At 41.9% G+C, this 22,800-nt stretch overlaps 1 protein-coding gene across 7 annotated transcripts in view; it reads left to right on the top strand.

The window, feature by feature from the left end:
* Positions 1-22,297, top strand: part of ehbp1l1a (EH domain binding protein 1-like 1a) — a 38,882-nt gene extending 16,585 nt beyond the window's left edge. The window contains exons 14-33 of one of the 7 annotated variants that reach the window (XM_083993519.1): positions 13-118; positions 1,244-1,693; positions 1,886-5,686; positions 5,778-5,843; positions 8,016-11,635; positions 11,727-11,781; positions 11,993-12,199; positions 12,615-13,151; positions 13,610-15,898; positions 16,090-16,228; positions 16,511-16,677; positions 16,758-16,806; positions 16,898-17,404; positions 17,495-17,546; positions 17,664-17,707; positions 17,875-17,986; positions 18,106-18,205; positions 18,801-18,874; positions 19,019-19,133; positions 20,148-22,297. In XM_083993519.1, the coding sequence (XP_083849645.1) occupies positions 13-118; positions 1,244-1,693; positions 1,886-5,686; positions 5,778-5,843; positions 8,016-11,635; positions 11,727-11,781; positions 11,993-12,199; positions 12,615-13,151; positions 13,610-15,898; positions 16,090-16,228; positions 16,511-16,677; positions 16,758-16,806; positions 16,898-17,404; positions 17,495-17,546; positions 17,664-17,707; positions 17,875-17,986; positions 18,106-18,205; positions 18,801-18,874; positions 19,019-19,133; positions 20,148-20,241 (12,584 nt within the window). In that variant the 3' untranslated portion in view covers positions 20,242-22,297. Of the gene's footprint in view, positions 1-12; positions 119-1,243; positions 1,694-1,885; positions 5,687-5,777; positions 5,844-8,015; positions 11,636-11,726; positions 11,782-11,992; positions 12,200-12,614; positions 13,152-13,609; positions 15,899-16,089; positions 16,229-16,510; positions 16,678-16,757; positions 16,807-16,897; positions 17,405-17,494; positions 17,547-17,660; positions 17,708-17,874; positions 17,987-18,105; positions 18,206-18,800; positions 18,875-19,018; positions 19,134-20,147 lie in introns of all 7 variants that reach the window. The other 6 variants (XM_083993518.1, XM_083993521.1, XM_083993522.1 and 3 more) reach the window with 6 other exon arrangements.
* Positions 22,298-22,800: the final 503 nt, after the last annotated feature.

Here is a 22,800-nt window from a genome sequence, read left to right as displayed (position 1 = left end):
TATATTGTTTAGGTCCTGGTCCTGATACCTTTACCAGCTGGAGGCCGGATTCAATAAGGGCTTCAGAGTGGAAAAAAGACGTGCACTTTGGAATCAAGGTGGTCAAGCCAACAGCAGGGTGAGTGAATGTAGAAGACGGCCTTTTGTCATGTTTGGTGGTTTGAAACGTGTGGTGTGGTTAGCACGGCTGTAATGGATTAATTCAGAAACAGATGAATAAATTATCAGTGTAGAAAAGTGCTGAAGAGTCCATCTTGAAATTCATGTGAGTTGAATTGCAGAACATTAGCAATAAATAAACTATTTAAAAGACAGCAACAACTTGTCAATGCCTCTCTTCATTTGAGGTCTATGTCTTGGACCGCACTGGATAGCTCATCTGAGTTATTTTGAGGTTTATCTCAACAGAACAATTCAGAGATTAATATAAGAAATGGACAGCTACCGTATGCTTGTATGTGGGTTGTAAAGAGAGCCAAATATTATCATAAGAAGGAAGTGGACTGGAAATAGCTTGTTTCTGAATGTGCTTCCTGTAAAACTGACTGAAAAGATCATAAGGTTTTAACCTGTTTCTTTGCTATGTGCTACTCTTTAAACAACATTAAATAGCATGTTTTGGTTTGCATTTGCCATTAACTTATTAGGAAGTTTGACTTTCAATACTTCAACCGACAATCACACACTACATTTGTTTGACTTGAAAGAGCTTCAGGGAATCTTCTAAGGTGAACAAAGTGCCAAATTGCTCTTGAACTGTATCTGTAATTAAGGTAATTGTGTCTTCTGACAATCTAGTGAAGTAAAGACCTCAGTGTCCTCAGTTGACTTCTTCTGACAAGCTTCTACTGCTTATAGTCTTGTAGCAACTTTTCATGGCTGCAGAAAAATGGCATTGCTTTGGCTGTGCATGAGAAAGACTTTTCCTCAGACGTTGAAATTTAAATAAGAGAAACGTGTTGATTTAGCAAGTGCCACATCTGGTGGTGTTCTTTCCTTGTATTATTTTAAAGGGATGCTGCTGCTTGCCAAGACCTTGTCGTTCGTTCTATGACTTAAATGTCTGTTTGTTTGGTAACTGGTTTGAATTTCCTGCCATATGTTTTTACCACGTAGGATTTTAGTAGCTCATCCTCACATTGCTCACCTGCTTGTATGCTGCTCAGCAGAATTTTTTGAAAATGGTCTGGATGTTACAGTGGTGAAGACTTTCCTTACGTCACAATGTCTGTTTATCCCATAGACCTGAGAGCATGTCCTCACTTCTGGCCCTTAGCCCGAGAACACCCTCAGCCCCAGGGCAAAAATATTTTGAGATGCCAAAAACACAGATGCACCAGCCAGAATCAAGGCCGACAAGGACATTACCCTATGCCCAACCGACAGTTCCTCCCTATGCTACTGCTCCTATTCCATACTCTGATTCTCATGATCCAACATGCACTCCAATGAAGGAGCTTCTGGATCAACCGACGAGTCACCAGTCTAAGATGTCCATTCAGTTAGGGAATACGATAGCCCAACCAGAGCCTGGTCAACACTTCCCCTATTCTCCTGCCGACCCCCAACCTACTTCAGGATCCCTCCCAGGACCTTTGTTTCATGTGCCTAAAATTGCTACAACTGCTGACAGAAAACCAATAGGAAGGATAGGAATGTCGCACAAAACAGAAGCCATAACTATGGATTTGGGGTAAGTGTGGCATGGCGCTCTGTCAGTTGATGCCTACATTTTTTGTAGTCTTTAGTTCTAATCAGTGTTAACACTAAATAAATGCACAAGCAAATTATGACGACTAAAGATTGAATAGATTTAATTTAACAGCTCTCTTTAGTGCACAAGTGTGTATTTTTGTCCTGACATCAATCTACTCTACTCCTTCAGAAATGAGAGCTTGACTGCCTCAGTGTCATCTTGTGTCAGAGATGCCAATTCTACTTTTCCTCCAGTGGTGATGAATAAAACACCAGAGGCTCAGACTGTAGAATGGCCCATTACAACAAACTCACAGTGGGAGAAGCCACAGAGAGAAAACATTTCCCCTGCTGCCCCAATACCCACTGTGGATAAGAAAATCACATGCAGCACAACCACCATGGACCAAGTCACTTCAACATTGGACTCTCACCTTGAGTTTCTCTCAGATCGACAGGCAACAACAAAGAATTTACAAAATCAAAGAGAAGAATCTAGTGTGAAATTTGTAGGGTCTTCAACAAATAGCTTTGGTGTGTGTGGTTTGGAGTCAGAGAATCGTATGGAGGAAGGGAGAACTGAAAATGTGAGGCCATTGTGCCAAAGAGATATAAGAGTTATGCAGGTGTCATCAAGCTCTTTAGTTAGTGTTGAAGAAAAGGGTATGTATGTCTCTAAGGCGGAACTTGGTCCACTGTGTCCAGGAGGGAGTTATAATTCCCAGGTATCAACTTTACAGCCTAAAACTCAGATTGAAGAAACAGTGAGCATGACTAAGTTACTGTCAAGCTGTTCACAATATTCTAAGATTCCTGGCATGCCATCTTTACATCAAACACAAGTATTGGCTGAGCCAGACGACAGGAGGATACTTTTTCAAAAGTTCCCCAAAAGATTACCATTACTCCTGTACTTAGATAATGTTAGTTCTGGTTATGAAAGTAGTGCAGGATCTGCAAAAATGGTCAACATGGCACCATCATGCTCAAGGTCTGCCAGTATTCCTGGATTCCCATCTACTTTTAAATGCGAGGCAAATATGACCAACCTCTTACCAACATGTCCCAAAATTAGCAGGGTTCCAGGTTCAGCGTCTATTGAATCAGTGGATGGATATGAAATGAGTGTTTGGGACAGATGCTCTCTGTGGAAAAAAACATTGCAGATAAAAGAAGCCTTTATTCAGGAACAAGATGTCAGTGATACTATTATGGTTAAAGCCATGGTGTCCATGTTGCCAACATGTTCTAGAAAGGCCAGTGTCCCAGGCTTTCCATCTGCACCACTGCCAAAGGCTTCTAACACTCCCAGTATGGCCAGAAGTCTCCCCACATACCCCAAACAGACAACAATTGAAGGAATGCCATTTAAAGAGAGAATTGTGGCATATAACGAAAGGTGGAACTTCTTAGGAGGATTGGTATCAGATAAACCATTGAGAAATAATACCGTTCTGGTTTATGAACAGTCACATGTGGACAAAGAAAGTATAAAATATATGGTAAATATGTTGCCATCCTGTCCCCGGAAGGCAGCCCTTCCTGGTTTCCCTTCTGTCCCACAAAAACAACCCAATATTCCATTTAGACCAAGGCAAGATCCTAACATGGCAGACTTTTTTCCAACTTGCCCAAGAAAAACCAGTGTCATTGGTTTACCCTCTAAGGAGCCAGTTAGTACTCAAGGTGAAGATTTGGTTGTATTAAGGAATATTATGTGGACAAAATCATTGAGTAAGTCTGAGGTCCTGATTCAAAATATTTCCCCAGGTGTTGCTCATGATGTAGACAAAAGAGAACCGTACAACTCAGTGGCAATGTTGCCCACATGTCCTAAAAGATCTTCCCTTGTGGGTATGCCCATAGCACCCCAGAAGATGTTACCGAATATTGTTAGCCTTGTATCGATGTGCCCTAAACAAACCCAAATTCCTGGTATGCCTTGTCAAGATCCAAACAATTCAGATAACAAAGAATGGCATGCTTTGAGAAGAAGACTAATTAATAAGATGGCAGGGAAGAATACACAAGTGTACATTGTTGAGTGCACACAAAAATACACAGAAATCATTAAAGATGGTAGAATGGTTGGTATGTTGATAAGTTGCCCACAAAAATCGAATATCTTTGGCATACCTTCTGCTCCACGGCAAGAGCCTAGTATGGTCAATGTAATGCCATCTTGCCCCAGACAAAGTGGAATAGCTGGCTGGCCTTCAAAGACTGGACAACAACTGTGTTTGTCCAGCTGCAAGGAATGGTTGGCTTCTAAAAGCGTACAATGGGAGAGTTCATTTGTCAAAAGAGAAGTGCAGATTCTAAGTGCAGGTTCATGTTTTGATAAGATCACTGTTGAAAGAATGAGTGCACTATTACCATCTTGCCCTGATAGTGCTAGTGTACCTGGGTTTCCCTCTGCTCTGACCCTGACATTAGCTGATGGCCACACTATGGTAAATATGTTGCCTAGTTGTACAAAGGAATCAAGAATACCTGGAATGCCACTGACAGACTCCACTAAACAGGTAGAGTGGGTTAGGGAAAGAATACCACTTTCCAAGGTGAAGTCTGCCGTTCCATTTTATTTAGAGGGTCTTAATGAGTTTTATCATGATTGCAAAGGGATTGAAACTATGGTATCCATATTGCCCCTCTTCCCACGGACAACCTGTGTACCAGACCTTCCATCAGTACGACATCAGACGTCAGCAGATACACCAAGTATCATAAATCTGCTGCCTACTTGTTCAAGACACTCCAGAGTTTGTGGAATACCATCTAGAACCCGCAGTGAATCTGACACAGCAGAGTGGTATGCAGACAAAAGCCCAGTATGGGAAAAGCCATTGACAAACCCTGGAAGAGTGTCAATAATATACAACCATAAAACATATTTCAGGGAGAGGGGAATACTCAGAATAATGGTGTCAATGTTGCCACCCTGTCCCAAACACTCTAATATTCCTGGTATTCCCTCAAAGGTAGGAGAGAGAGCAGTGGAAGCTCTGGTGAAAGAGACTCCTAGCATGTTGAGAACCTTAGCTACTTTACCAAAACAGGGTAGAATTCTAGGTCTACCTGCAAAGGATTGTGGGAAAGTGCTTGATTGTTGGTATGTGAACAGGGATGATGTTTGGAGAAAGCCATTAAATGGAAAGTATGGAGTTGTTTACCAAGATTTGACAGTGAAGGAAATGTCATGTCGAGACAGGGTAACAATGTTGAGTACGCGCCCATCATGCCCAAGACAAGCCCTGAATCCTGGATTTCCATCTGCCCCCCAAGCAGTTAATGCTATTGTAGAGAAAAATCATAACATGGTTCAGTTGACACCATGCTGCCCGATGCAGTCAGGTATCATTGGTTTCCCCTCAAGAGTGTCAGTTAAATCTGATTCTAAAGTAGTAGACTGGCCAGTGGTGATGATAAACACGCAAAGCTGTTGTAAATATCACAAAAAGTACATGTTGCCAATTCATTCTTTTGAACCCTCCTTTTCAAACATTGGTTTTAGTTACATAGATGATCTTCCAAATATAGTGAATATTGTGCCTTCTTGCCCAAATAAAGCCTCTGTTCCTGGGATACCATCAACACATGTGCACCAGTCAGGACAAGGGTGGCCATTTAAAACACCACAATTGAGGAGTCCAGAGCTGTCATTGAAACAACTATCCCCTTGTAAGGTTTCTGATGGAGAGAAATCTGTGCAGTTAATCTTACCTTGCCAAGATGTAATCAAGGATGTACAACCAACAGTGACAATTGTGTCTTCAACCTGTCCTGTTGAGGACATTGTCAGAGACTTGCCATCATCAACCTTTGAAATCCCAGTGGATCAGCCATCCACTAGATGGGATGAAACCATTCCCACTAAACTAGATATTGACACAAAGAAAACACAATTGGAGGTGTGCTTACCTTCGGAGATGCATAAAGGTGAACAGGGATATTGGACTGAGGCTGAAGAAGCAGCTGTTCTAGAAGAAGGGTGAGTGAGTTGTAGATTTGGAATTGGACTTCTGTCTGAGATGTCAGTGGATTTGGTTTTTGAAACATTTGCTCTGTGATTCTGTTTACAGAAACTTGCATTGCAGAATGTGGCACTCCATTCCTGACATGCCATTATTGTTAAGTGTTAGGAAGAGGTATGTTGTCTTGGTTTGCATAGTGATGAAAACGTGTTGCATTTGCACTGTCTCAACACCATCTGACCAACTCTTTATGTTGTTTGTGCCATTTCTGGAGCTTTGAGTTATTCTGTGGTGACTAAAATTTGACAGATGTCATTGTCAAAAGGATACTCAAGGAATGCAGACAAGTGTATGATAAGGTATATACTGTAACCAGTGAAACAGAGACTACTGAATTCACTGTGGCAGTTCATGGTTTTATACCCTTAAATAAGTAAAATAAAAGATTTTCAGTACAGTCAGGGAATGACATTATAACACTCTATAGCCCTATTCGCACGGGATTAGTATTACCTGGGGACCTCAGGTAATTTGTAATAATTGCGGAGGACGTCTGTGATCTTAATCCCGTGTGAATGCGCCATGTCAGTAAAAAAGTAAGTAAAAATTCCCCCGCAAATTACCTACTATATTTCACCAAAGACCGACGTCCCGTGGTAAAACTAGTCCCGTGCGAATCTGCATCTCAGTAATTGAGGGGCATTTTTTGTTGTATCTGTGTTTTTAAGAGCCAAGTCACCACCACACACACCTTCACTGCTGCCGATAACTGCTGCATTTCGAATTTGAATTCGTGAGTCTATCAAGTGCATTGTTTATCAATACGTCATGCCTGTGAATCTGTGAACGCGCACGTATAAAAGGCAGATTCAAGGCAGCAGACAAATCACAACCAGGGCACCGCAGAGAGAAGCGAGGTGAGCGCAGCGCACGCCTTATTTCTCCTGTGATGAAGAAAAAAAAAGAAGCCTGCGGTCTGACCTGACCCGAGTTATTGAATGTTTACGTTTATTTAGAAGAAGTTTGATTGGTGCTGATTAAGCTTGTAAATGATGCTGCTCTGGATACGATTCTTTCCTTATATTCTGACTCTTTTAAACAGTGGCCAAACAACAGAACCATTTTATTATATTAGACTATAGCCTATATTTCCATCTTATCTGAGCATAAGGTTTGTTCTAAATTAAATAAAAAGCCAGTCCCATATAGACGCGTGTCTCTCTAGACGGGTCCGCTCGGCGCACACACACACACACCCTCCAAAAAAACAAAAACAAAAAACTATTGTCAGAAGTCCGGGCTGTGAGAACCGGCAGTCTACCTCTGGTATGGATAATCAGCATGATGATCCAATGGATTTGATCGATCCCGGAAAATCTGTTGTTGTGACTCATGTGTTTTTATAATGTTTCATAAAGTGGATACAATCACCGCAACTCTGTCCGGAGCTTCGCTACTTTTATTTCCGGATCCTTGGTAACAATAACCCCCGGTACAAGATACCCCCCCCCCCTCTCCCCGCTTGACTTGAAGTTATGCCCGCCCCCCCCCCGTCCAGATGCGTTCCGCGGTCCATGCAGCAGCGGATGTTACGACGTGCACAGCTTTGACGTCATATCGGAGCCTTAATGTCAGTAAATTCGAATAAAAATACAGACATCACTTATCCCGTGCGAATGCACCGCAAGAAACACAGACGTGGGGGGGTAATTTACAAATTACCAGACGTCCCCAGGTAATACTAATCCCGTGCGAATAGGGCATATGACCCCAAAGATTGAAGCTGTATGCTCTGAGAGTCAGCAAGTGTGAGGGAGTAATAGGTTGCAATTGCTTTTGTCATTTTGATCTATTTGTAATTATGTCTGATGCATGATGTAAGTCAATACAAAAGGCATGTAACAGCATCCATGCATCTGTGTGAGAGTAATTCTTCTCTTTGAAGATGTTTACTTAAATTTTAATTTTTAGTTACTTGCTATTTACATGTAAATGGCACAACTCTTGACGCTAAGAGGAACTGTACAGAATTTGAAGAATTTTTTTCACCTGGTATTAATGCTGACTTTACAGCACTGGTTGTTGCAGCAGTAGTTGTGGATAAATGGTGTGGCATGAAGTTTTGCTTAGAGTGCTGCTTTTTGAAGAGCTTGCATAAGTTTTGAATTAATAGCATTTGTTGAGTTTGCATGAGACTAGAAGAAATCTGTACTCAAACCAAAGTCTTACAGTGTTGGGAATGGGAATGCTCTAATGGAATACCATACTGTAGATTCAATATTCTATTCATTTGACACACTCTTACAGTAAACTTTGACAACAATGTTGTATTTACCTTCTCTTTAGAGACACAAACCTCGTTTCACTACAGCCATCAGGCCAAGTTGGAGCACAACCCCCATCCCAGACCAAAATAGATAACACTGAGCAGCAGTTAGAAACCGATCCTGCAAACACAGCCATACAATGGGAGGAGCTGCCAAAGGCGACTACGGTGACATCAGAAGAAGAAATGGAAATGATGAGAGAATTGGTCAGTGCTGCCCTGTTATTCAGTACTGCTCCTTACACTTCCACAATGATAGAGACTGATGATGAAATGAAGACAAAGACAGAAACTGAAATGGCAGATCTGTTGCCCGCTGCAGTTAGTGACATACTTGAGATTCCTACCACTGTAAAACAAAAGCATGAATGCGTACTGGATAGCATGTCTGCTCAGCACAATCCATCAAAGGACAAGGAAATCATGATCACTGAGTGTGCTCTTGAAAAAGGACAAGCAGAAGAAATGGTGGATAAAAACAAACAGTCATCTTTTGTGGAGACCTGTCCCAGTATGACAAACATTGTTGGCATGCCATCCAAATTGCGCCCAAAAGAAGAAAAACAGTGGCTTGTAGATCAAAAGCCTGTCTGGGAGAAACAGTCACAGGACACACAGGACATATTACTGCCAAGTGCATCGACTGAGGATGAAAAGAACAAGAAGGAAATGGTTTTACTTGTACCAACTTGTCCAAGACACACCAGAAATCCAGGGTTCCCATCTGTACCACAGCACAGTGTACAAATGGGAACTTTAGTTCCAACCTCCATACCAGTTTCTCAACCAACTACAGTACATCATGAACCAGACATGATAAGCCTTTTAAGCTCCTGCACAAAAAGATCTTGTGTTGAAGGTTTGCCATCATTAATGGAGCCTTATTTAAACAAAAACTGGGCTGCAGATCACAAACCCTTTGGCGTAACACTGCCAAAAATGAACAAAGCCATTATCGAAGATATACCTTATAATGAAGAAATTAAGGCCATGTCATCTTTAGCCCAAACTTGTCCAAAACAGGCTCATATCCCTGGATTTCCATCTGTTCTTGAACCTACAATGATGTGTTATAGGTCTTGTAGCATCACTCTCCTTCCATCCTGTCCTGCTGTCTCCAGTGTGGCTGGTTTTCCATCAGTGCAGGAAGCTGATAGCAAAGACTGGAACACTTTCCATTTGTCATTATGGGAGAAGAAAATTAAAGAGGATCCTGTTATAATTCTGAATAACAATAAAACACAAGAAGACATGAAAGGAGTTGTTTCTCTTGTGCAAAGTTGCCCAAGAAAATCCAGAATCTCTGGCTTTCCTTCTACACAAAATCCAAGAACAATTCCTCCTGTTGACATGACAAATATGGTCAGTCTTTCATGTTCATGTTCAAAAGTGTCACGAATACCTGGATTTCCATCATTGGGTAATTCAAAAGACTGGACAATGAGCAAGGAACCACTATTTGAGCCAAGAATGAAAGAAAAGCAGGTGTCACTGTCTGGCAGATGTGAAAAGAGTGGAAGAGCAATGAAAGCAATGGTTTCCCTTGCACCATCCTGTCCGGAAAAGGCACGGGTGGCAGGATTCCCCTCTCATCCAAATCCCCCAAGTGTGTATGCTACACTAGATATTATCAGCCTCTCCACAATGTGCTCCCACACTTCCAAAATACCTGGATTCCCATCAGTTGTAATGGATATGAATACAGGGTGGGTAACAGACAAGGGGTCATTGTTGAAGAGACTACCAAATAGATGCACCATAATTAATACATCAAACGAGAAAGTAAAGAGAATGAAAAATATGGTTTGCCTTGCACCATCCTGTCCGGAAAAGGCACGGATGGCAGGATTCCCCTCTAATCCAAATCCCCCAAGTGTGTATGCTACACTAGATATTATCAGCCTCTCCACAATGTGCTCCCACACTTCCAAAATACCTGGATTCCCATCAGTTGTAACGGACATGAATACAGGGTGGGTAACAGACAAGGAGTCATTGTTGAAGAGACTACCAAATAGATGCACCATAATTAATACATCAAACGAGAAAATAAAGAAAATGAAAAATATGGTTTCCCTTGCACCATCCTGTCCGGAAAAGGCACGGGTGGCAGGATTCCCCTCTCATCCAAATCCCCCAAGTGTGTATGCTACACTAGATATTATCAGCCTCTCCACAATGTGCTCCCACACTTCCAAAATACCTGGATTCCCATCAGTTGTAACGGACATGAATACAGGGTGGGTAACAGACAAGGGGTCATTGTTGAAGAGACTACCAAATAGATGCACCATAATTAATACATCAAACGAGAAAGTAAAGAGAATGAAAAATATGGTTTCCTGTGTACCATCTTGCCCTAAAGTGTCAAGTATTCCTGGTTTCCCATCTATCCCAAATCCAAAAACGGTGTATTATGGGCCAAATATAGTCAACCTCCTTCCTCTGTGTCCTCTAGTTTCTTCCATACCTGGATTTCCATCAGTTGAAGGGCCTGGGGAAAAAGGATGGGTTGTTGAACTGGGTTCATTGATGGACAGGCCTCAAAAGAAAAGCCCATTCACAATTAACAGCTCACCAATTACCAAAGACAACCCACACAACATGCTTGCTTTGGTTCCTTCTTGCCCACGGGCATCAAAGATTTCAGGATTCCCGTCTTGCCCTCAGTACAATATGCTCAGTCTTGTACCAGTTTGCCCCCAAGTATGCAGATTACCAGGATTTGCATCCTTCAAAGAGGCCTCAGAATTCCAGTGGCTTGATCCACACATCTTGTGTGACAGGGTTCCGAAGAAGACAGAGTTTGTGATACACACCCCAAATCAAGATGGAGAAATGGCAAAAATGATGCTGGCCTTAGCACCATCTTGCCCAGAGGCATCCAAGATTCCAGGGTTTCCCTCTGCACCTCAAACCAAGTCCAAGATTAAACCCAATATGATAAGTTTTGTACCTTGCTGTTGCAGAGTTTCAAGTCTCAAAGGATTTGCATCATTGTCTACAGCCACAAGCACAGAGTGGCCAAGTAAAACGAAACCCATTTTGATAAAGCCACAGAAGAAGAGGATAGACATGATAATGGGATTTGCTGGACACGACCAGCTACATCACGACAACATTAAAGGCATGGTGACATTAGTGACAACCTGCCCAAAAAAGGCCAGAGTACGTGGTTTTCCTTCTGCTCAGGTTGTAAACAGACCACATAACATGGTCAGCTTATACACATCTGCTCCATGTGTTTCATGTGTTCCAGGTTTTCCATCAGCACGGATGCTTAGCTTTGAACATGTGAAAATACAAACTAGACAGAGCAAGTCCTTGTTTGATAAGGTGCACAATGAGAGGCGTTGTCTTATTGCAACAGTTCCAGCAAAACAGAAACATGAACAAGATGAAATGAAATGCATGGTAGCAATGGCTCCATCATGTCCACATTTGGCTCATCTTCCTGGTTTCCCCAGCATTTTGCAATTGAATCCAACAGAGAAAAAAACATTGGCTACTCCAGCAATGCCCTCTGCTGTAAAGCAGACATCACATGAACTGCCTCATATGCACTCAATTCTCCATGAAGAACAAAATCCTGGTGTTCCTTGTACAACTGTCAGCAGTTCCAGTACAGAACTTGTGAATGGTGAGATTTACATTGTTGACACCAAGGCCACATTTCGTCTCTCTTTGTCTTGTTTCTGTTTGTATTTTTATAATGTTTGTTTTTATGACAGTGGAGAAATTCAAAGGCGAAGCAAAGCAAAATGTAGACCTTTCTGTAGAGGATGGGTAAGTTGAAGAGCCTAGTGCTTTTGGAGTGTTTGCTGTGAGAGGAGCCAATTTAGTGCTTGCTTTACAGGGACTGCCTGGACTAATAATTCATAGCTTAAATAAATTGATAACTCAGTGCATGGTAAATTTCAGCATCTCTGTGTGTTTTTGTGTTGGTGCCTGAGGTATGCAGATCATGCCTTAAAATCGTTTATATTTGGGTCCCCAGCCAATCACAAGTAGAGAGAGTAGCAGCTGAGGAGATCCAAACAGTGAAGAAACCACTGGACACCTCAGAGCCCTTGAGAGTCTTGGGTTGGGAAGTATTGGAAGCAGAGGGAACAGTAACAGAAAAGCATTCAGAAGTCTCCTTGCCAGCAAAGGAAGAAGAGTCATCAGGATTAGTAAAGGCAATTGTGGGTGTTTTCCATAAAGGGTAAGTGTAAGACGAATGGAAACGAGTGGTGTCTAGCATGATATATGGTGTGCATCAATTAAAATGCCGTGGCCTTTGAAAACGTTTTTGTACTCACAGAGATCAAACTTCAGTAATATCCTCATGAACTGTGTTTGTTTGGATTTGGGGTTTATTTCCATTTTAATCTAATTGATGAAAGTTAAGAGCATGTTATAAAAACTTTAAGGGTTGTCTTCTTATTGTTCTGTAAGTATATTCTCGCCTTGGTGTTGTTAAGTTAGATCCAAAGGTGAAATTGGACTGCTTTTTCATTTGTTTCATTTCAGTATCTCCAATACTCATGGTTTCTTGAATTAGATGCATGTTTATTGAAACCATTGTTTTTGCATGGTTTCAGGTGTCACTTACACACTCCAATATCCATTTCTCACAGTTATGAAACAGTAGCATCCATATTGGGGCCATCTAGCTCTGCTTTATCTGAGGGGGATCACGAACCCAAGACTATCTCCTATAAGGACCTAATGGAGAAACGAGCGAGCCCTTCAGATGAGTTTTTTCTGCATTTTGCAGACAGCACTTCTCCTGTACAGAAGACAGAGGGTCAAATTGAAGACAGTCACAACAAACGAACTGTTGAATATCCAACAAGTGTTGAACCTTACATGTGGAACTTGGTAGATGGTCGATCAGTTTCTCCATCACCAACGTCAGACAGCGATAATGGCTTTTTAGTTTGCGCGAGCATGAAGAAATGGCCGCCGTTGACGGAGGCAGATATCACTGAAATATCAAAAGAAGAAGGTGAACAAGCTGAGGAACAAGAGGCCCCTCTTGATCAATGGCATAAAGAGAGATCACTCACAGGGCAGGACTCTGCTCAAACAGAAAGTTTGTTAGCAAGAGACAAGACTGGGGCAGAACTGGATGAGGTTAAAAATGTGTCATCTTCCTCACAGCTGGACAAAGGGTGAGTTCTGGTGCACTGACCGACCTTGGTTGCACGGTGTGACAGTATTTATGTCCTGCATTTCTGGTGATAACATTGTCTCTTGTTCTGCTTACGAGCGCTTACTACTCAGGGAATTGTGTTGGTCAGCTTTTTGCAATAAATGTAAGGATTGGCCTTGTGATGGGGAATAGTAATGTTGCTTTTTATGCAGTGATGCATATAGGTGTTGTATACTAAGGTAACTGTTGTCCTCTTGTTCTTCATGTGCTGCTGTATTGTTGTAATGATAGTGTGCATGAACGTAAAGATGAATATTGAAAATGATGGCCATTGATATTTTACAGTGTGTAACAGGATTGGTTGCTGCTTTTTAAGTCTAGCAGATTAATAGTTGATTGGAGATAGAGTGCATGGCACTATTGTATGACCAAGTCAAGAACGGCAAATTCTGAAGTTGTTCCTTTCTTTTCCTTAAGCCCCAAACAAACAAGCATGGAAGAAATTTCTACTACCTCCACACAGCCCACATCAAATGAATCACTCACAGATGCAATCGAACATAGAGAGGTACTCTTAGACAAACCTTCAGATGATCAAAACAGTAGTGCAGCTGGACCAGAAGCTGACATTGCTGTTCCTCAGAGAGGCAGAAAAACGAAGAGAAAAGTGCCACAACCTAAACACAAAGGGTCTAATCAAGAAAAGGATATGACTCCAGTACGACCTGTCAGAAGGAAGGATAGTTTAACTCCAGACCGCAAACAAAAACCTGATGCTTTGTCTACCAAGCTCCTTACTGAAAATCTTCCAGTCCAGTCTCTAAGGAAAGCTTCAATGGGTGAGACAGTTCCCACACAACCAGCAGATGCTCCGTCTTTGAGCATAAATAAAGAAGAGAGTAGCATCCCTCTAGGCATAACACAGAATGGTCACGACCAAGAAAGTGTTCGTGCTCAAGTACCATCATCTAAAGGTGGACATGCACAAGATGGGCAAGCAGAGTCGGTTCAAATACCTGTGAATGTCACTCCTCCTCCTCGTATAAAAAGAAGAGATGGTAGCTTGCCACCTGAAACCCCACAGAAGACTGCCCCTTGCAAACCCCTGAGGAAAAAAGACAGTACCACAAGAGAGAAGATAGCTAATGACCAACAAGATTTGAAAGCCCAAGTTAGTTCTGCTTTGGAAACATCTGATCCTTGTCTTGGTGGTGAGAGAAGCTCTGATGTCTCAGGTGGTCTTGAATCTATTCAGAACATCGAGGAACCCCATAAAACAACCACTGAAATAATCCCTTCACAACCTGAGGAAATCAAACAACACTCCCTAGAAAGAGATTTTGTTGGGATCACATCTCTACAGACAAAGAGCACAGAACAAGTCTACAGAGACCAGGAAGAGCCAAAGAAAGATATTAATACTGCTGACCAATTTACTTCTATGTTACCTTCTCCATTGGAAACAAAGGAAATTGAAAGCATCACCCCAAAGACAGAGCCAGAGACTGCTTCTCTATCAATCATCAAGATGATACGTCTTCCACAGCGTTGCAAGAAAGTGCCTTCAAGCAAATCTCACAAAATTGTTGACAGTGACAACATCACACCAGGTGATATGGAAGAGATAAAGCAGTCAAAGAAAGCTGACCACACAGATGTTGATACAGCCAAGATCTCATCTTCTCAGAACTCAGAAAACCCACCAGAGATAGCCGATTCTAAGAGGGACAAACAAACAACTCTTCCTGTCCCAAGACGTCGTGCGAAGAAACGTTTCAGTGGTTCCTTCCCAGATGATTTCACAGCTACAGAGAAAACATGCCAAGCTTCCAATGGAGAGGCCCAGGAAGCAAAGCAAGAGGGTCCCTCATCTATTTCCCCAACAACAGAAGAAAGCAAAGACCCTTCTCTGGTCACTCAACCTTCTGCATCTACAGAGGAAGTGGCTGGTGTACGGTTGAGGAGAAGCAGATTGACCATTGAGAGCAGTGGACAAGTACAAGTACAGGATGGTGGTTCTTCACAGAAGACCCCTGAAGCCTCAAGTTTGCCCGTACCAAAACCAAGGGTAAAGAAACGTCTCAGTGACTCCTTCCCAGATGACACTGTAATAGCAACTGATTCAACTGGTCATGAAACAGTCCAACAGAATGAACAGTCAAGCTTACCTCTTCCAATGCCACGGGCAAAGAAACGTCTCAGTGCGACCTATTCAGATGGCACACCTCCTGTGGACAGTTTACTCTCAGTGGAAATTGAATCATCTCAGAGAAACTCAGAGGACACATCTGACACCAGCAAGGAAACAAAGGAGGGGCCGGTATCGCTTGATTCAAGTGTGATCTCAGAAGGAGGGTTTGTCACAATCCAAGGGGAAAATGTTATATCAGAGGTGGAAAACGAAGTGTTAGCAGCAATGCAAGAAGACCACTTTCCTCGGCCTGATTCTGTGGAAGCTACAGAGAAAGCAGAGGATGAAATCATTGAAGGCTGGACTTTTACAGATAAACCGGTAGTTGCTGATGATTCAGAGAAGGTTACGGAGACTCTACCCAACCAGGAGGACATTGAAAAAGTTCTGGGAGCAGAGGTTGATAAGTGCCTTGCTTCCACTGTTGCATCCTCTCAGGAAGACTGGCTCCATGTAGAGAATGATAAAGACAGTGAACCAGTGGAAATAACCTCAAAGAAGGAGATGAGGGATGAAGAGTTGGACTTTGGCTTTGTGTCTGTAGATGTAGCCACTGGTTGTTTAGAGGATGAAAGGTAAGATGAGTCAGTTTTCATTAAGGAAATTGGGTTGCACTCATAATTTAGATATCTGTATATTTTGCATAATCCTCATTCTCATTTTCCCATTTTAATTACTCATTATACCACCTCTGTATATCTGCTCATGAGCAAATGGATTTCAGAATCTTTAAATCAGTCTGCTTTGTTCATTCATGTGTTTTCAGACAAACGGAGGGAGCAGAAGATCCTTCAGGTGTACCTGGGACTCCTGGCAAGAAGTGTTTGAGTGGTTCTGGCCACCATCTAGGTGGTGAACCAACAACAGAGAAAAAAGGACTTCCAGATGGGGCAGCTTCTCCTGAGGTATGTTTCGACTTGTCAACACTTGCCAAAATCTAAAATGGCTTTACCTGCTTTGCACCAAAGTAGGCAGGGAGTAGCTAGTGACAAGCTTGTTAAGAGCCTATCTCATGTTCTCACTTATGTTGTAAAGAGTGTGTTATCTGAATGACTATAGTAAGGCATACAGGGTCCTAACACTGTGCTCAGTGAGTTTGTGTTAAATATGTTAATCCTTTGGCTTTCTTCTTCCCAAAATGGCAATAAATAAATGAATGAATAACAAATATCTGTATTTTGTTTTAGAGCTCAAAGGCCAGTCCCACCTTAGTGGAGTCCAGCCAGTCTCTGCTGGAGTGGTGTCAAGAAGTCACCCAGAGTCACAAAGGAGTAAAGATCACCAACTTCAGCACCTCTTGGAGAAACGGCCTGGCCTTCTGCGCCATATTACACCATTTCCACCCAGAAAAGATGTATGAAACAATTGAAAAAAGCTACTCCTACTGTGTACAATGTCTGGTGTGTTAATCTTATCTTCTTTTTCTTTTTCTAGTAATTATGAAATGCTGGACCCATACAACATCAAACCCAACAACAAAAAGGTAATTGATGATTAGTTATCTGGTGATTTTTTCATTTGTTTGATGCTAAGTCCTGATATAATCCTTCCATCTCTTTTTATCCATATTACAGGCTTTTGACGGCTTTGCAGATCTTGGCATTTCCAGGCTGATGGAGCCCTCGGACATGGTCATGCTAGCAGTGCCTGACCGCCTCATCGTCATGACCTACCTCAACCAGATCCGCACCCATTTCACAGGCCAGCAGCTCAGCGTGCTCCACATAGACAAGGACAGCAGCGAGTCCAGCTATGCGGTAGCAGGAGAGCGGGACACTCCGGAGGACCCAGAGGCGACTGTTCGATACTGCGCGCAGAGGCTCCAGGAGGGGGGTATCAGTCTGGAGACTAATGGGACTACAACCTCTGCAGAGAAGGACAGTAAAACCAGTAGGGATGTGGTCCCCCCTCCCAGAACTAAACGGTTGCAGGGTGCTGGTGCAGGTGGGGCTCAGTCTCCTGTGGCACCACCAAGGACCAGTCTACTATCAAAGGGTTTCTCTCATGTCAAAGATGCTGATCTGGTGAAGAAACGAAGGTCACAGAGGAGAAGTGGATCAGTGGATGAAGACATAACATCTGTAATATGATGTCTTATTGACTTTAACCATTTAACCTAATTATTTTCCTTACTTTTATCTGATGTATGAGAAACTTTTTTGTACTTGCAGGTCATTGCAGGGCAAGAGCAGGGTGTTACTAGCCGCAGGAAATCAGAAGGTGGTGAGTTCTTGATTTTTTTTTTTTAAACCTGACTTTTTTTGTCTTCTTTTTTTGTTTTAATTTATTAAGCAGTTTATACAGATGTTTTTTCAATTTTTTTTCAATTTTGTTTAGCAGAGAGAACAGAGTCTGTGGTTGAAGAGGGAAGACCAGAAGGCCAGGTCAGTTCACAGCTATGTTTGTCATTGTACGGTTCAATCCCTAGAGCTGTCTCTGGATTCAAATTTGTGTCCAAATTTGTAAGAATGACGGTTTTCCTGTGAAACATGTTTTCTTTATTTTATTCTGCTCGTTGTTCATTATTTGTCTTGTGTGATATTGCGTCCAGGACCAGAGTCAGTATGTCCTGAGTCAGATGGAGGCCCTGGAAGCAGAACAAAATCACATTGATAACAGAGCAGGTGTGGTGGAGAGGAAACTCAGACAACTCATGGAAACAGGTGAGATACTAAATAAATCCAGCTGGAAATGGATCTCAGAGAAGAAGTTCATGGCCACAGGTGGATTTTGTTGTTGTTGAGGAAACAAGCTAATTCAGTGATGTGATTCCCTCTGACAGGTAGTGACAAGGTAGAGGAGGAGAGGTTGATCCAGGAGTGGTTCACGTTAGTCAACAAGAAGAATGCTCTGATCAGGAGGCAGGATAATCTGCAGCTGCTGTAAGACGTCCGCCACACACACACACACTCTTAGAAACGTTAGAAATGTCCAGTATAAACTGTAGAAGTCACAGCTCAGTATTCACACACCACTAAGTCCATTCAGAGAAAGTTCTGGAGCTTTTGATTCTCCAGTTGTCTGGGAAGTGGAGAAATTTTTCAAACCTTACCTTATGGTTTTGAGAGTTTTCAGGACATCTCATCCCTGTTGGTTTAAAATACATTTCAAAATTGAAGCCCTTAAGACTCCACTTGAAGAAGACTGCATAAAAGCAACTGGTCCGACTGGTTACAAGATGACTCTGGAGTATTTGAGTAAAAATCTCACAAATCCTCTATTTGTGGAGCTTTCAAATGCATCTTCATCAGATGTTGGAGGTTTCTCAGTTTCTCTGGAGATCCTTAAATACTGCCCGAGAAGCTGTCTCCATTGAAATTTAGCAAACTCAATTGACCAAGAAGGGTTAGGGTTAGCTAAAAGCTCTGGAGCAAGATAAATGGACTTAAGGACTAAAGGTTTAGCTGAATAAGGTTTAGCAAACCTGCACGTGAATGACTTGGACTTGGACACTAATGCATCTATTGTGATTGACAGGCTGGAAGAACAAGATCTGGAGAGAAGATTTGAGTTGTTGAACAAAGAGCTGAGAGACATGATGGCGATCGAAGGTACAACTTTACCTCTAACTCTCCAGTTACAAAGTTACAAAAACAAAACCACTAAATGAATCAATTAAATTTCACTCCTGAATGACATAACTTACACATCTACCTCTCTCCTCTGTTGCTGTTGTGTGTGTGTCTGTGGTGCAGAGTGGCAGAAGAGTCAGGCCCATAAACACAGAGAGCAGCTGCTGCTCCAGGAGCTGGTGTCACTGGTCAACCAGAGAGACGAACTGGTGCACAACATTGACGCTCAAGAGAGAGGGTGAGACTGACACACTCACTGCACTGTGAAAGTCTTAACGAGGCCTTTTTTCTTTTTCTGCCTCCATTAGCATTCAACATGACACTGGTCCATGTGTACATGCGTATCCCAGCATGCAAAGCTGTCTTTCCTTTGTTCAACCACTAGATGGAAGCAAAGTGCAAATCTCATCACATGACAGCTTGGTGCAGATGGAGTGTTTTTATTTTTTATATTTTAAATGAGAATACACATTTCAGAACATATTTTAGTTGTACTTTATTTAAATACTCAGTCAAATATTTATGTAAAATTAAACAGCCAATGAGCAAGTAGTCTACTTGCCAGCCCATAGGGCCCCATTGTGAACCCGGAAATGTTGAGTACCCCAAAGTTTTATGTTAGAAATATATAGTATGGGTCCCCCGTATTCAGAAACTGCCGGATGCTAACTTATATGTATTGGGCAATTAGCATAACTGACATAATTAGCATAAATTAGCATAATTGCCTATATGGGCAATATTTCAACAAAATTGACTTGGCTGATCTGGGCAATATTGGAATGGTTTTAGGGGTTATTGATGATGCTGAATCCATTTCTGACATAATTCAATTCATTCATAATTCAAAATGGCTGTCTAAACCGGAAGTGACCAGATTTTAACCGCCAGTGGGCCGATTTTGATGGATTTCATCTGGTCACTTCCGGTTTAGACAGCCATTTTGAATTTTGAAAATGTCAGAAATGGATTCAGCATCATCAATAACCCCTAAAACCACTCCAATATTGCCCAGATCAGCCAAGTCAATTTTGTTGAAATATTGCCCATATAGGCAATTATGCTAATTTATGCTAATTATGTCTGTTATGCTAATTGCCCAATATATATAAGTTAGCATCCGGCAGTTTCTGAATACTGGGGACCCATACTATATATTTCTAACATAAAACTTTGGGGTACTCAACATTTCCGGGTACTCATTGTTGGCAAGTAGACTAAAGCCCTTGCTGTCCTCTGTCCTCGTCCTCAGAGCTCTGGAGGAGGACGAGCGCCTGGAGCGAGGTCTGGAGCAGCGGAGGAGGAAGTATGCCAAACAGCAGAAGGAGAAGTGTGTCATGCAGTGATATAGTGTGTCGACCTGTTGACGCCATGTAGCGTAGCGTCCGGGCGGCCGATCTGACAGGAAGTGGGTCGAGACAGAACCAAGGGATGGGACAGCGATGTCTTCTGATCAGACTGACTGGGTTTTAAAAAAAAAAAAAGTCAGTCTCGGTTTAACAGACAGGAACTGAGAGTCTGAGACATGTCGTCCGTGTTCAGATTGTGTGTGTTTGTGTTTTTGTTTTGCTTTCCTTTTGGAGTGTCGTAAAAAAAAAAAAAAAGAAAGAAAGACGTGGGCTGCATTTTATGACCAAAGGTGATTCAGGTGATCGAGTTGGTTCCGACACATCATCCATGTACCAAACCCCCCGCAGGAGGCTCAGGAGCTGCTGGAGGCATCGGACTGTTTGCTTTGCAGTGTCTGTGTTTCAGTGACTGTCGTGAATGTGAAGTGTGTTTGATTGTTGACAGTTTTTTTTTTTTTTGTACCAATATGAGCCAAAAAGAAAGAAAGATTGATTTTGATTGTCGTGGCTTCTTGAAGATTTGACACCAGTGCTTCCACGTTTGGGTCGGAGCTGCTGAAAAAACCAAAAACAACCCAAAAACCAGTAGTAGTGCCGGTGGGTTCAGTGTTGAATCCATGATCTGAACGGTTACGTTTAGGATTAAAACAGTAAAAAGACGAAACCACTGTGAGGTTACGGTGTGGTTGAGGTCGATCCAACCTCCGATGACACGACGACACACTTTAAAGAAGCAGAGATTAGTCACCAGAGTTGCCTTACCTAACTTTACAGCAGGGTGTGTTTTTTTGTTTTGTGACTGTGGTGAGTCCATTGGAAGTGAACGTGGGTCTCGTCGCTCTGCACGCGTGTTCGGATGTGTTTGTTTTTGTTGTTTTGCTTTATCTTTTCTCAAAAGCTTAAAATGTGTCTGTTTGGGGAAATAGAAGGTAAAACCTCTGTAGGTGTTTGAAATATGGTTTAACCCATTTGACACCCACTGGGCCTGCTGGGTGTGAAGGCGTTTTTAACCACAGGTGCCAAGAAGGTGCAAGGGCAAGGAACCCCCACCCCCCCTCCAAAATCAGTAACTTATTTAATTAATTTTAAGTTTTAAAATGTGTTTTAACCAAAGCTCTTAGCCTTCATTTGTTACTGTAGCATTTGAAACAGGAACCTGTACATATAGGATTTTTTTGTTGCCATAAATAAGGAAAATGCTCTGAAGTTTTAAGTATTTAAACAAAAAAAAAGTTATTTATTTTGACTTTTACGTTACACAAATGTAGTTTTCTGAGGTGCAAGGTAAAGATGTGAATGTTCCTTCAAAATAAATAAAGCCAATTCTTCTCATCAACACGATAAAGGCAAATATTACAACTGGCTAAAAGTGAATTGGCGTTTTTCACCTCCTCCTTGTCTTTGCACTGATCAGTTTCATGTTTTTACTTCAGTCCGAGTGTTTTCAGTGACGGGACAGCGACACCTTTGGTTTTTATTCGTGTGTAAAAGTTTGCAGTTCTCATGATGCAGTCATGCCCGAGCGTTGCACGTCTGGTTTCATGTTAAATTTGCACTATTTGTAAAGTTTTACAAATATAAAAGATTTGAATGCATCTAAACCTTGTGTGTGTCGGTGTGTGTAGCTTTATTTTCTGTGTTTTATTTCTGTTGAAATGAAATGAAGAACCACATCTGTCTGACTAATGACTTTCAGACTCAATCCACAGTGGATTTCAGTTCCTGCTCATCTGATTTTAGTAGTTTGACACTGGTAGTAGGTGGTCAGAAGATAAAGGAACAGGAGAAGCTGGAGATCTGGTTGAGTTTGGGCTGAATGGACAACTTGATTGGCTGGGATTAGATTGTGGTGAGACCCGATTGGCTGTCGAACACCTGAAGTCAGCTGATTATAAGGAGGAGAAAGATGAGAGAGGGAGGAAACAGGAGATTGAGTAACAGAAACTGGAAACCAGAACGGAGCTTCATTATTAATGGGAGGAGACGATATACGACTGTCGCTTATTTGACCACAAACATGATATAAAACACCTGAAAATATCTTTACAGTGATTAGAAGAAGAGGAATGAACCGGAGGAAGCTCAGTAGAGTCCAGACAGGCAATTTGTGATGTAGTAAGAGTAATTACACAAACACTGTTAACTAAACACAATAATGAATATGCACATTATTTATGTAGTGTAAATAACTTCAAATATTTACAAATCACACCATGAGGGAAATTCAGATTCACTGGTTAGAATTTGATAGTGAAAGGTCAAAGGTCACTTCACACTCAGCGACGTCTCAAATGTCAACTTCCCTGTGACATCATAATGTTGCCAACTTGATGGGTGGACAGATAAATGAAAGCAGCTGAATAAGCTTTTTGCTGTTGGTTACACTTTCTGTTTGTCTGTATTTATAATCTAAAATATAATCTGGAGGCTCAACACATGTCCTTAAATGTGTCCCCGGTGCAACGCAGTCCCAACAAGCTGAAGGTTCCTACTGTACACCCTTGTATCTGTGGACCAGATGTTTCAATGAGCCTCCAGATGTTCACTCTATACATA

The sequence above is a fragment of the Trachurus trachurus genome (genome assembly GCF_905171665.1).
Source record: "Trachurus trachurus genome assembly, chromosome: 18".
In the NCBI taxonomy this organism is placed as follows: Eukaryota; Metazoa; Chordata; class Actinopteri; order Carangiformes; family Carangidae; genus Trachurus; species Trachurus trachurus.
Note: the sequence above shows the minus strand (reverse complement) of the source record. Positions and strands in the feature narration are given on the sequence as shown.